General features: G+C 45.4%; 1 protein-coding gene across 3 annotated transcripts in view; it reads left to right on the top strand.

Moving 5' to 3' along the window:
* The window catches only part of MICAL2 (microtubule associated monooxygenase, calponin and LIM domain containing 2), a 127753-nt gene extending 114792 nt beyond the window's left edge, over positions 1-12961 (top strand). For all 3 annotated transcript variants that reach the window (XM_059848279.1, XM_059848278.1, XM_059848280.1), the window contains 5 exons: positions 864-956; positions 2343-2436; positions 7663-7762; positions 8944-9017; positions 9846-12961. In XM_059848279.1, the coding sequence (XP_059704262.1) occupies positions 864-956; positions 2343-2436; positions 7663-7762; positions 8944-9017; positions 9846-10030 (546 nt within the window). In that variant the 3' untranslated portion in view covers positions 10031-12961. The remainder of the gene's footprint in view (positions 1-863; positions 957-2342; positions 2437-7662; positions 7763-8943; positions 9018-9845) is intronic.
* The last annotated feature ends 713 nt before the right edge of the window (positions 12962-13674 follow it).

Genomic DNA, 13674 nt, shown 5'->3' with positions numbered 1-13674 from the left:
AGCCCCTGGCAGGTGATTCCCTGGCAGGTGATCCCCTGGCAGGTGATCCCCTGGCAGGTGATCCCCTGGCAGGTGAGCCCCTGGCAGGTGAATCCTGGCAGGTGATTCCCTGGCAGGTGATTCCCTGGCAGGTGATTCCCTGGCAGGTGATTCCCTGGCAGGTGAATCCTGGCAGGTGATTCCCTGGCAGGTGAGCCCCTGGCAGGTGATCCTCTGGCAGGTGAGCCCCTGGCAGGTGATTCCCTGGCAGGTGAATCCTGGCAGGTGATTCCTTGGCAGGTGATTCCCTGGCAGGTGATTCCCTGGCAGGTGAGCCCCTGGCAGGTGATGCCCTGCCCAGCCCTGCAGCACGTGCTGCCCTGACCTGCCAGCAGCAGCAGGTGCCCTGGGGAAAAGCCAGGAGCTCTGTAATGCAGCACAGAAATGGCTCCAGGGGGGGTTTCTCAGGGCTTCCAGTGCTGTCCCATGATGAGAATTTGCCCCTTTGTAGCTGTAGCAGTGGAAATGGGTTGAATTTCCTTCAAGGGGTGCTTTCCCCAGCCCCTGTGTGGTGGGTGTTGTACACAGTCAGCTTTGGGATTTGGAAATGGTTGTGTGGCCCCCACTTAGGGCTGCCTCAGGAGCTGGTGAAGCTCTAAAGCCAGCCTGGCAAATGCATGTCAGTGCTCCTGCATGGCTGTTTCCCTGTGCCCTGGGCAGCCTGCAGTAGCTGACCCTGCTCTGGGCAGGGGATGGGCTCAGACTGTGCCCAGGGCTCAGTCCCAGCCCCAGCAGTTCTGTGATTCTGGGGGAGCTTTGAGGAAAGCTGCAATGGCAGACCTGTGCTTTGATTGCCTTTTTCTTTCCCTCTGTGTCTTTCACAGGCAAAAAGGGCTCTCAGGAAGAGGAGGAAGCTGGAGAAGGAGACAAAGCAGTTGATTAAACAGGAGGAGCTGAAGAGGCTGCACAAAGCACAGGTGAAAATGCAGCTTGCAGCAGTCCCCTTTGCCTGCCAGGAGGGACTCCTGAGGATGGGGTACCCCAAAGGGGCTCTGCAGCTCCCCTCACTCCTCAGCATGGCTCGCTGCCCTCTGTGCCAATCCCCCAGCCAGCAGCAGCAGGAAGGTGCCTGTGCCAGGGCCCTGCCTCTCTCTGGGGGACAAACCCCTGCCAGTCCCTGGAGATCATCCTAATTGCCATCATGGTTTGGTAAATGAGCATGAAGAACAAGAGGGAATAGTGGCTGGCAATAAGAGAAGGGAACTGAAGAGGGATAGAAAGGGGAAAGAACATCAACCATGTAGGATGTAAGAAACTCAGCCATTACCTCTGTGCATGACAGGAGGATACAAAAACACAGTGATGGCTTTTGTTCTCTCCCTGCTACAACAACCAAAGTGAATCATTTTTTCCCCTTAATGACAGAAAGCCACTTCATTTTATACAGGCTATTCAGAAAATGCTGGGAAAGCTCTGGACTCTGCTGATGTGTGATTATTTCCAATTACAGTTTAAGATTTGTAAATGCACTTCTGCACAATTTGATCTCAGATGTATCCTGCTCCATGCACGGGAAGAGGAGCTATGTTTTAGTTTTTTATCTGGGAATTGTAAATGATCTCCAGGTAACATTAGATGCAGATGTGACCATTCTTGTTTTAATGCTTTGTGCAGACATTGAAGTCCAAACTTTTGGAATGATCTTTCCTATTTGTTAGGCTGTTGCTGAGGGCTTGGCTTGGAATGCCCTAACACAGCCTGAAATGGGAACTGCTGAGCATCTGTCTTTGACATTTCAACCTTGTAAGGTGTTTCATGCTTTTTATCCCTACCACACCTCTAAAAGTCTTATTTCAAAGGGAATGGACAATGGATGTAGAAATCCTCCCCGAAGTGCCACTGAATTGTCACAGCTATTAGACCCTTTTCTTTCTGGGTCAAAAGCTGGTGAAATATGAAAGCAAACCAAACAAAATCCCCTGGACAATAAAATAGCAAGCAGAGCTTTCCAGCTGTAAGCCATCCCTATTTATATGAGCATTACTAATGTAATATCTTAGAATATATGTCTCTTTCTACACCTTGTGAGGCACAGAAACACTATGATCTCTCTTTTGACACTGGGAGAGCTAAAACTCAGGAAAACCTGAGGTTCTTTTGGTGCCTGTGATGCTTACATAAAATTGTGATAGACGCCTGGTGGCACACTTACATTCCTTAGGTGCCTGGTGCACTCAATGAGCTGGCAAGAGCCACGGCTCCTCCGAGCCCTTTCCAAGCTGTTTCTCTGAGAGCTGAGACCATCTTTTGTCTCTGGATTTGGGAGCTGTGTCTGTAGCTTTTCTCTCATTCCATCTCTGCAGGCAATCCAGCGCCAGCTGGAAGAACTGGAGGAAAGACAAAGAACTTTGGAGATTTTTGGTGTCCAGCTGGAGAGAGAACTAAGAGGAGAAGCAGGTACACAAAGCAGTTTGCTTGTTTAGTGGTGGGATTTTTAACCTGCTCCAAAGCAGAGGCTTTTAATGGTTGTCATGGAAATAGTTTGGTGCAAAATCCGAAAAGGAACGATAACTGGCAGGACAAAAATGATTGATAAGCCTTTTTCTCAAACTGTCTGTTAGCTCAGGCACCTTTACATTGAATGCTCTAAATTTTCTGTTGGTTATCACAGATTTGGAATTAATGACAATGCTTTTGAATGTGAATTGACATTTCCCCCAACACCACACCACCCTCTTGTTTTTTTTTTTTTTTTTTTATTCAATTCCCATCCTGAGCTTAATTTCATCTTGTGGAGGGAACCAGTGAGGTTTCCAGGAGCTGTGTCTCAGTTACCAAGCCAGCAGCAGCCCATGCCTAGTAACAGAGCCCTTAATGCCTTTCCTGGAGTGTGAAATGCCATTAATATGATTAGAGCCAGTGGCCATGCTACAGCAACAGCAGCCTGCAGGCACACACCCAGACCCCAGAGGCACAGCTCTTCCCCCAGTGGGCAGGTGGTGACAGGGGTGTCCCCCTCAGGTGTCCCCCCACCTGAGCCAACACTCCCCAGCAGCCAGGGCTGTGGGATCCTGGCACTGCTGCCCAGCTCACACGGGGTGAAGCAGAGGGACAGGACCCCCAGGGGCTCCTGCCAGGCTCAGAATGGGGCTGGGGGTGTGAGCCCTGCCCCTGTGGGGCTGTGCTGAAGGCACTGACAGCCTGAATGCAAACGTGTCTTTATTCACCTCCACTTCAGAAAACAGAGCCTGGTGTTTTCCTGACAGGCAGCTGCACAACATGGAAAACCCAGATATGTTTTGGCACCTGATCTTGTTGTTGTCTTAACCAGGCAATCCAGTCCAACCCCTCCCTGCTGGCCTTTTTAATGCCATATTTCATAGCAGCTATTCTGACACTGCACTAATCAGTTCAGCAAGAGAGCATTCGCCCAACCTTTTATATTTATTAACTCATTTCCTAGAATTGACCGTGTCAGCCTCTTCCAAATTTTATTTTCAAATTTACCATCTATTTTTCTTAAATGAAATCATAACCCTTTATCAAACAGCAGCCCCTTTGCTGCCCGTGAGAAAGTCTGCTAAAAAGGCTGGGAGAATTTAGAGTTGGCTTTTTTCTTCTGATCTGTATAAAGGTGGTTGTTCTTTGTAAACCTCAAAAATACAGAGGGATGAGAAGCTTCTAGCTCTTGGGATAGACACAAATACCAGGATAAATGGCCTAGAGCCACTTCTTGTTGTTGCTGTTTTGACAATCACATTTCCTAAAGAAGGCTGCCTGCCAAGAGATCGATGCCTCTCATTCTCTTACCATCCCTGGTAATTGGATTGCCCTCATTAAGGTGAAAGTACTGCTTTTTTCTCCCTGTTGATTGTTTGTGTGTAGGTGGCCAGTTACAAACAGGGCAGATGCTGAAAGGTAGGATGTTACTGTCTCTCAATAACTCTGCTGGGGCAGAAGCACGAAGCCACGAGCTTCCCAGACAAAATGTGAGTGCTTTGTTGCTCTCAATAACAAACGTGTAATGATGCAGGAATTGGTGGGTTTAATATTCTGTTCCAGCTTCCTAAAAATAATGAGCATTACCTTTTAATGAATGACCAGTGTTTATTAGGTTAAGTTGTATTTAAGCAGGTCTGAGCTTATGCAATTCAAGTGATTTAATAGGCATTATTAAGGTAATTAGCAAACGATCACAGTTCAGCAATAATATTGAGCTGCAAAGGTTGTGAATAACCAAATTTAGAGGCAGGCCTGCAAACAGCAGTTTTCAGTGACATTTACGCAACTCTGCTCTAATAATTCTGTGAGCCTGGGATGAATGGCCCCTTTGTTAGGGGGAGTTATTCATTAGCTCCTCAGCTGAATTAGAAGAGAACATGCGTGGGTGCGAAACAACTGCCATGAAGACTGATGAGCAAAATGAGGTTTTGATGATCCTGTAATTGTAGTGACAATAATTCATGCATTAGGGGAAAAAACCACAAACCCCCCAAAAAACGCTCCCAAAAAATGAGAAGAAATAATATCAGTCCTGTGAATAATTTTTCATGCTCGTTATTTCCTTTATTCTGCTTCAAAATACCAAATAACAAATCACTGATGTACCATTGCTTTGTTTTCCACTGACATTTGTGAAGGCTTATGGAGAGCATCTGCCTACAGGAAAATACAGAAATAAAAATCTCAAAGCACGTTTTCCACTAAAATTAGCATAAGGGCTCAGTTGACTAAACAAGTCATGAACAATGCTGGCAAAGAAGAAAACCTACGTGGAGAGAAGGTTAGGGAATGTCTCCATGCTTTGGAAGGTGAATAAATATCTGCACATGTTGTAGCTAGCTTTTGATTTCACAAAAAACATATCCAAGGAGTCTGGGGATTTCCAACAGAGTCAAAAGAAATCAGGTGCAAGCCTGTGGAAATAAGGAATATGAGGTTTGACTGTACCTAAAAAGGGGCAAACTGGCCAAGACCCCTTCACTGGGTGATGGCTGTAAGAAGGGACAGTGAAGCATCAGTCTGAGAAGGTTCAGGTTTTGAGAGGAGTGTTCAGTAAATACTCCTCCACAGCCTTTACAATTCCCTCAAAAGTGATGGAAATAGAAATACCTATGATGTAATTAGAAGAATGTCTGACTTGCAAAGGGATCTCAGTCACAGGAGACTCAGGTAAACCAGGAGGACAGGTTGGCTTTAGCAACGCTGCAGGGAAAAGCCAACATGGCTCACAGAACACACCCACAAACTGTTTTCCCTCTAACCTGCTAAAAAATCTCTCAAACTGCATCATCCAAAAGGCTTCTTTGCTTTGTTCTGCCCTTGGAAGACATCAAGCACTCCACCAGACTTAAATAAGTATGAACATTGCTGGTAACAAACATTTGAAAAGCTCAGGGAAAAAATGCCACTGGGAACACTTGGGGGCATTCTGTGGGATGGAGGAGGAGGCAAAACAAGGGCTACTTTTATTTCATCTTTTTGAGGATTTCATGAAAATGAATGGTTTTTTGCAAAGTGCATTATCTTTGCTTACCTCAGTCAACCTACAGTACACAGTCTTTTATTAGAGACACAGAGTTTTTAAAGTGTAAAGAGGAAAGGTTAAAAGAAGGAAGATTTTTGCCCCAACAAGGAGACAGCAGAAATGGAACAGAAACCTTTTGTGTCTGTGCTGCACTTACGCACAACAGCAATTGCAGTGTTTTTACTGGCAGTAAAATAGATCAAATTTTGATGATGCCACCATTTCTTATGGTGGTGTTCAAAGATCCAAGGCTCTGAACACAGATGCTGCATCCCTGAACGGGGTTGGTGAGAAACTGGCACGTTCCAGCACGGAGCACTCCTGCAGTCCCTCTGGGAAGACACTTCCTATCAGCACTTGCTGACCTGGAAGATCCCACAGGAACACATCCATTACTGCCAAGTTTTAATAGGATCAGGCAGGAATAGAAGGGAGGTTGCTCTGCCTTCTCCTACTCTTATCCTGAGGTTTGATGGTCATTTGCAGTTGGGGTCAAGTCCTGATGACAGCTGTAGACTGCAGCCCTGCCAGCCTGACTGCTGTCCCTGGGGTGGGGGCCCAGGTGACCTGGGCTCCCTGGGATGGTGCTGCCTGGGGAAGGCATGCAAAGGGGATCCCAAACCCCAGCAATCCCCCTTGCCCCAGGCAGATGGCTGAAGGGCTTCACTGGCTGATATGGTTGCTGCCCCAGGGAGGTGGGCTTTAAACTGCTGCTTTGGAGTGGAGTCAAAGCCTGGCTCTGACCTGAGAGTGAGGGGCAGCTGAAGCTGTAGAGACAAGAGGGTAACTTGTTGAAGCACATTTTGAAATGACAGCAGAAAGGCATTGGGAACACTGCTGAGCTGCCCAGGACTCTGGCTGTCTCTCCCCTTGGTAATCCAGTTTAATGATACTTCTTGTAATTGGTGTCTCTGGAGCTTTAACCAGAGAACTTTCAAGGTCAAGTTTCAGTGCTCTCAGTCGTATAAAATAAAGGTGCTGTCCCTCTTAAAGTAGAAGAAATCATATGAGCTTCCATCCACAGAAAAGAGCCAGGCTGGTTTTATGGTGGGGGTTTTATTCTTGGTTACCTAGCACTGTGACTCAGGAGGGACTGAGAGCTTGTTTCCCCACCTGCTGGCAGCACTCCTTTTTCTTCATCCTAAATCTGGCTACTTCTGCTTCCATGTGTGGTGGGGAGTGCAAATACCATGGGCTGGGGCAGGGCTGGCTGCTGGCTTTCTGCTTCTGAAGGTGCCAGTGTGTCACTTGGACTGCAGCCTCAGCCTGGAGCAGTGTGAGATATTTGCCTCCTACGAGTGGTCACCGTTGTGTGGCAGCAGCAGGAATGGGCAGAACAGATGTGGGAGGTGTGCTGGCAGTGCCATCAGTGCTGCTGTAATTCTGCATCGAAGGGAGGTGAAAAAATGAATGGAAAATGTGAAGTCATGAGGATGTGAAAAAGGACAGCAAGGAAAAGAAATGCATATGTGCTCTGACTTGCCACTTGGAAACACCCAGGGGCTCTTCACTGCCAAAGAGTTTTGTACAGATGGTATTTTAGGAGAGTAAAGGTCCTTACCCAATGAAAGAGATCCACCCTTTGGGAGAAAGGCTGTCTGTCACTGACTCCCTGGCCCAAAGTGTTATCACAGATTTGTCTTTCAAAGCAGCTGCAGATTTAGAGGCCAGCTGACACGTGAAGGGAAATTTGCAGAGGATTTGGTGGTGTGTCTGAAGTGCACTGGAAGCAGGGATTAAGCTGCTACTTGCCTGTGTGTGCATCTGAAGGCTGATGGTGTTAATGGAATATCCACTTAGACACAGTTCAGCTCTGAAGCCCAGTTTCAGCAGAGACCCTGTCTTATCAAAGGCAGAGCTGAGAGACAGACATCGTGCCCAACAGGTGATTATTGGAAAGGAAAAGCTTTAGAACAAAAAGGCTTTAAAATCCAGTGCATCTTTAGCTGCAATAAGCCACAACTGTCAACCAAAACCAGACAGAAATGTCATACCTGCAGTACTCAGCCATGACTGGGGTGAGTCTCACACACCAAAACCAGCTCCCTTTGAAGTCAGGCAGGCTTACACAGGAGGGCTGTTGGAGGAGAACTTGGTTGGCAAAAGCATTGGAAAGAAAGCTGGTGAAGCACACTGAAGTCTCCTGTTTCCCACAGATTCAGGCACAAAGGATGAAAATCAGATGCTACATGAGTGGTTTGAGCTGGTCATGGAGAAGAATAAATTGATGCGTTACGAGTCTGAGCTCCTGATTATGTAAGTAAGAACAAGCATTGGTAACAAAGAGGGGAGGGGAGAGGGAAAAGGTGTGCTCACAACTCACAATACACCTCAACACCTTCCTGGGTGCTGCACTTGAGACAGCAGAGGAATAAAATCCAGAGTAGCTACAGCCTGTTTTGAACACAGATCTGCAGCTGAGGCCTCCTCATCCTGCCCTCTCCCAGTGGCTCAGAATTTCAGTTCTGGATGACACTCTGAACCACTGTGGCACAGAGGAGCCATGCCTTCACATCATGTGGGTCTAATGAGCACCTTCTTCTGGGAAGAAAAACAGTCTGACAAACCCATCTGTTTTCATTGGATGTGGGGAAAAAAGACCTAGAAATTCCCTACAAGCATGAAAGAAGCAGATACACCAACACAAGAAGCAAATAAAACCCAGCTCAGCTGCCACTGTGGTGGCTGAGGGAAGCAGTGTTTGCTGGAGCTCCCTTTCCCTGCCTCCCTGCAGACACAGGACAGGCAGAGGTGACCCTCAGCTATTTTCTCCACGACTGGTGGGCAGTGTGGGAAGGTGATGGCAGCCTCAGCAGCCTCATTCCCCCCTGGGTTTCCCACCTGTGCAGCTGCTCCTTGCCATTTCTAATTCCATATTGCTCAGCCCAGCCCTGGGCTCCAGCTGCAGCCCAGTTTCTGCCCAGCTGTGCTGGTGCTGCTGGGGCTGACCCTGGCTTGTCCCTCTCCTTGTCACTGGGTGCTGTGGCAGCAATGCTTCCTTCTCACACTGTCTGGGAGGTAAAAAGGCAACAGTGGGCTGCTTCTAGCACGGCAGGACACAACATGTCATTGTCTGGATGTGTTCATGTGTTCATTCCTTCGCCTCAGGAGCTGCTCCTGTGGTGAGGCCCTTCATGTGTGGGTTCAGCCCTGTGCAGAATTCCAATGTGAGTGCCACCAGCAGAGCACAGCTGGCTCAAAGCCTTAAGCATTGCTGTGTATGGGGAGTGTAACCCCACACACAATGTACAGGGTGGCAGTGGTACTCCTGGAGCTGCTCTGGAGATGCTGGCACGGGCAAAGCTTTCAGCTTTGGCAGCCCCTGAGGAGAAAATACCAGATAAACAGAACACAGAATCTTGTAGTTGAAATCAGGTTAACATAGATGTCTTCATTGAAAAAAGCTGCTTCTTTACCATACTTTTTGCTGCACCCAGAGCCCAAGAGCTAGAATTGGAGGACCACCAAAGCAGGCTGGAACAAGAGCTGAGAGAGAGAATGGCCATTGATGGTAAGTCAAAAGGGACAGACTGTGCCAACCCTGCTTGCTCCAGAAAGAGCCAGGGTGGCTGAGGCTCCTGTGCTCCCTCTGAGCACAGCTCAGCCAGCAAAATGTGACATCTTCTCATGTGGCTCCTGGTGAAGACAGCTGGGCTGAGCTGGCCAGTCCTGCCCTGAGCTGCAGGGGTAATTGCACTGATTGTGCTCTCCAGGCAATGGCCAGCTGCTGATGGACAGCAGTGGACAGCAACTTCTGCAGTCACCCAGGCAGGAGAGCTTGTCTGCTCTGAGGCAGCATTGCTGGTCACCACAGTGCTTGGGGACTGCTTGGAAGTGCTTGGGATACAGCTTGGGTTTGTCCTTTCATCTGGGATTTGAGCATGGGGAGGAGCAAGGCAGGGAGAAGAGGGGCTCCATAGCACTGAGCACCCCAAAATACCCTGTTGGGTTCCAGGCCTGTGGACTGTGAGTGACAGCAGTTTTCAGTACATTTTCTGAGAAATGCTTTCCATTTCCTTACAGGTTCTATGTTTCATGGTGGGATTTTTACCTTACAAGCTAAATTTAAACTATAGCTTAATTGCTTCTATAATTAAGTAGTGCTTTTCCTATCCCTTCCAGTCTAAATTTTGTACCAGATCTACTCTAGACCCTAGGAACCCTAATGATCCACTTCAAATGGCCCCAATGCAGGAGAAAATTTCCCTGAACTGTAACTTTAACAACACTGACTATTGACTACAGTTGTCATTGATGATAATGTTAATTCAAGCTGTGCACTAACAGTTAAAATGCAAACAGTGATCTGGTTTTTGACCTCTTTTTTGTGACCTTTTAGACAGCCTTAAAGATGAGATGGATCTGAACGAGGAGGATGAAATTTTTACCGAGATGATGAAAGTGGTTGAAGAAAGGGACAGACTTGTTTGTGCCTTGGAAGAGCAGAGAGTGAAAGAAAGAGCAGAAGACCAACACTTTGAAAGCCTTATTTTATCTACAGGTTATCAGCTGAGCAGGATTTAAGCAGCCACCTGCCAATGAACATCCTTTCAGCAGTGTTCCCTATCATGGACATACACTCCTCTGGGAAATGAAGGAATTCAAATTTTAAATCACCTTATTTGGGAAGCACATCATTTTGTCACCAAAAGCTTTAAAGCAGGTTTTTTGCTCAGACCAGAGACAGGCATTGCACTGTCAGCTCAAGGGATCACTGGGACACAGGTCTGGACTGGATGTGCCTGTCTGACAGGCACCATGGGCTGTGAAAGGGAAATCAGAGCTCCATTATTCTCTGGGAATTTTATTTTAATGCTGAGAGTAGAGTTTCTGAGGAACAGGATGACATCATTTAGTATTTCTGAGACAGCCTTACTTTCCATCTCTGTGTGGCTTTGTTAATATTTTGGCACAGCCAAGCCATGGTCAACTATAGAAAAGTCAGGAAACAAGAATCTCATAAAAATAGGGTTAGTCTTTATTTCTGGTGGAGGAAGAGTCATTTGACCAATAACTACATATGAGCACTGACTAAAACTACTGTAAATGCAATGCCAGAAGTGAATTTTTCAGGTATTTATAAGTTTTATTGCACTGTGTATTTTTGAACAAGAAGTTAAAGCATTATTAAATCCCTGCATTTTGTCAAATGGTAAGGGATTAAAGGGGTGACTATCCTTACAGCTGTTACATGCACAAAAATGTTTCTGTATATCAGAGACTAAGGTCTTTAAAGTCAGAAAAAAAGAAAATTTAAAAATAGTAATTCAGACCCAACTGGACCATAGGGCAGACTTTACTCAGGCATACTTTACAATATCTTCATAAAATGCATCACAAATGGTATTGTTGGGTGTGAGAAATGGTACAGCAGTTCAAGACCTCCCCGACAACCATCCCATAAAAGGACTGCAAAAAAGGTTGAGTTTTTAGTATCAACATTTGACAGAAAATATTGTGAGTGTATTTAAATTACATTTATCCTGCTGCTTGAGAATATATGAATATTTTTTGCTCAAAGGGACCATCTCCTAATTTAAGTAACTCCTTAAATCTGAGATAATTCTGCCAATTTAAGATTGGTAATACTCCCAACTGTATGTGTGATGCACTAGATTTTCAAACTGGAAAAAACAAGGGGAAACTGAAAGACTGCTTTTTTGACTATTTTACCTCGTGCTCTGAGAAGATTTGATGTTCTCATTGTTTTGTGAATGGTGCTAATTTGCAGCATCTGCCTGTGGTACAGCCAAAGATAGAAGCATTCCTCTAAAAAAAGCTTTAAACTGAAAACCCTCTTGGTGAGTACTGGTAAAGTGACAGACACACTGGATCCTGTCCCAATAACTTCTGAGTTATCTTTAGGGTTGGTTTGTTTTTGCTTTTGTTTTTCCTTCTGTACTGCAAGAAATTTGAAATACACTTTCTACAGGTAAAAGCAAGTTTTTGCTCTTGGTCACAGATAAATAATATACCTCTGTTGGTGCAAGCTTTATACTATTGCTCTGCAATATTTATTTATATCTATTTATTCGACTGTTTGGAGAGGGTAAGAGTGTCTGGTTGCATTTTACAGTTTGGATGTTGTCTCTGACTTTGTTTGAAAAATGTGTATTTCTAACAGCTGTGTACAGCAAAACTGTGCATTGTAGAGTAGACAGCTTTACAGGTTTGGTACATAATTAGCATTAAAATATGAGTTAAGCTTTTAAACAATGTTCTCAGTGACCATAACTTGAAGGGATACCCTTAAAACACAGCACTCAGGGCTTTAACATAGAATTTGTCTTCCATCCCAGTGAAAAGACATGGAAGAAATCCTTAAATGTGTTCCAAAATAACCAGCAGGCTTTTTTTCCCCCTCTCATTCATGGGCTAAGCATACCTGATCTTCAGTGACATTTTTACTGAGATGGAGTGCAGTGATTGATTTTTTAAACTAACTCCATTACTTAAGACTGACACAAAAGTAGGAGAGGCAGAGCAGCAATACATATTTTCATTTCCTCTGTTGAGATCTGCTGGCATTTCCAGTTTGGTGGAGAAAATTTCTGGGTTTTATCACTGTCCCCAGTCCTCCCTCATGCAGTCCTGTAGAAAAAGACAGTCTAGGAAATTTCTGTGAAAGTCATAATGATTTCAGGGTATTTTTAAAAGGTTTGAAAGCAAAATTCTTAGAGCTTTGCAAAGGAGGAGAATTCTGCAGAAATCTCCAGTTATATCAAAGATTGGTTTTCTGACCTCACTTTTACAATTAAGAAGTCCCATTTACATTAGTCCTGCTGTTGCAAATAAGCTGTAAACTGAGATTTCAGTTTACAGCAGATAGATGCCTGTTCAGCTACAAAACCATGTTCCAAAGGGTGATTTCCAAAGTATCAGAGTCTGCAGAAGCTGAGGGCCATCAGAACTTCATGGCCACCAAAAGCATTCTTTGCTAAAGAAGCACTTTTCTGGATGCCCTGTGGTGGTTACACATGTTCCACCCAAAACTGTCTGCTCTTGGGTGGAAAAACCTGTCAGGCTACTGCTGCCCTGCCTGATATTAAGTACCTCACAAGATTAGATCCAAAAATAAACTGTGCAAGTCACTTAGAAAATCAGAAACTCCAAAGTCGTTTAAAGCAGGTCTTTGTGTACTGTCAGAGTAGAGAAGGGGGTTAAAAATAGGAGAAGCTGTGTGCACTGTTCCCAGGTCAATTTCGTGTGGTTGCCTTCTACTAGAAATGTACTTAAACACTGGTTTGGTGATCAGTTTTCTTGCTGCTCAATCTTTTCTGTAACTTGCCTCACTACTTTGTAATAGATTTGTTCATTTTCAAGTTGATGGCACTGTCATTTTGGGGTATAATGTGATGTGCTGGAATGTCCTGAGTGTGTCTAAACGGGCTGGTTATGAGAAATTCTCTATTTGAAAGAATAAAATTCTGGCTCACTCCTGAAGTCCCCAGATAATTCCCACAGAAATTTCTTTCCACTGACACCTACAGTGCAATAATGTGTGATGAGGACAGATCTTTAGCTAAAGAAATTAAATCATCTTCTGAACTCATGTACTGGTAAGTAAATCACAGCATCTTGCAGTGCACAGATTCCTTTTCTAGCTCAGAAATAATGACACTGAGGTTAGGGGGCATCTCTAACAGAAGAGATTACAAAGCCCAGGAGACCAACAACCTCCACAGTGCTTACCCAGGAATTCACCAGCTGGTTTCCTTGGGCTTGGCACACAAGTTATAACAGCTCCCTCAAGAGTCAAAGGAAAAGTGTTGATAAAATGGTGATCAAAATCATAATTGCCAATTAATGGTCAATTTTCAAATGGCAGTAACTCTCCCTCTATCAGGTCACCTTGTTTTGTGGCTTTCTAGCAGTGGGAGAGTCTTGCTGACCAGGACAATGTGCTGCCCAGAGGAGAGAAGAGGATAAGCAAGCCTGGGGCCAGCATGGTTGTCCCCTGCTGAATGACTCTGGACTGATGGATGGGAATCTCCTCCTCAGAGGACAGATGGACAGCTCTCAGAACCTCTGCTGCTCAGAGGGACCCCGAGATGGGTTAGAAAGTCTCCTTTCCCAGCCCAGCAGTTGAAGGAGGAGTCAGAGCTCTTCAGTTCTCAGTCTCAAGGTTGTTTATTGTTTCTTTTCCATAAAATTCTTTCTCTGGCCTG

The sequence above is a fragment of the Haemorhous mexicanus genome, chromosome 6 (genome assembly GCF_027477595.1).
Source record: "Haemorhous mexicanus isolate bHaeMex1 chromosome 6, bHaeMex1.pri, whole genome shotgun sequence".
Classification (NCBI taxonomy): domain Eukaryota; kingdom Metazoa; phylum Chordata; class Aves; order Passeriformes; family Fringillidae; genus Haemorhous; species Haemorhous mexicanus.
The sequence above is the reverse complement of the archived record's forward strand: the minus strand, read 5'-3'. Positions and strand labels throughout refer to the sequence as shown.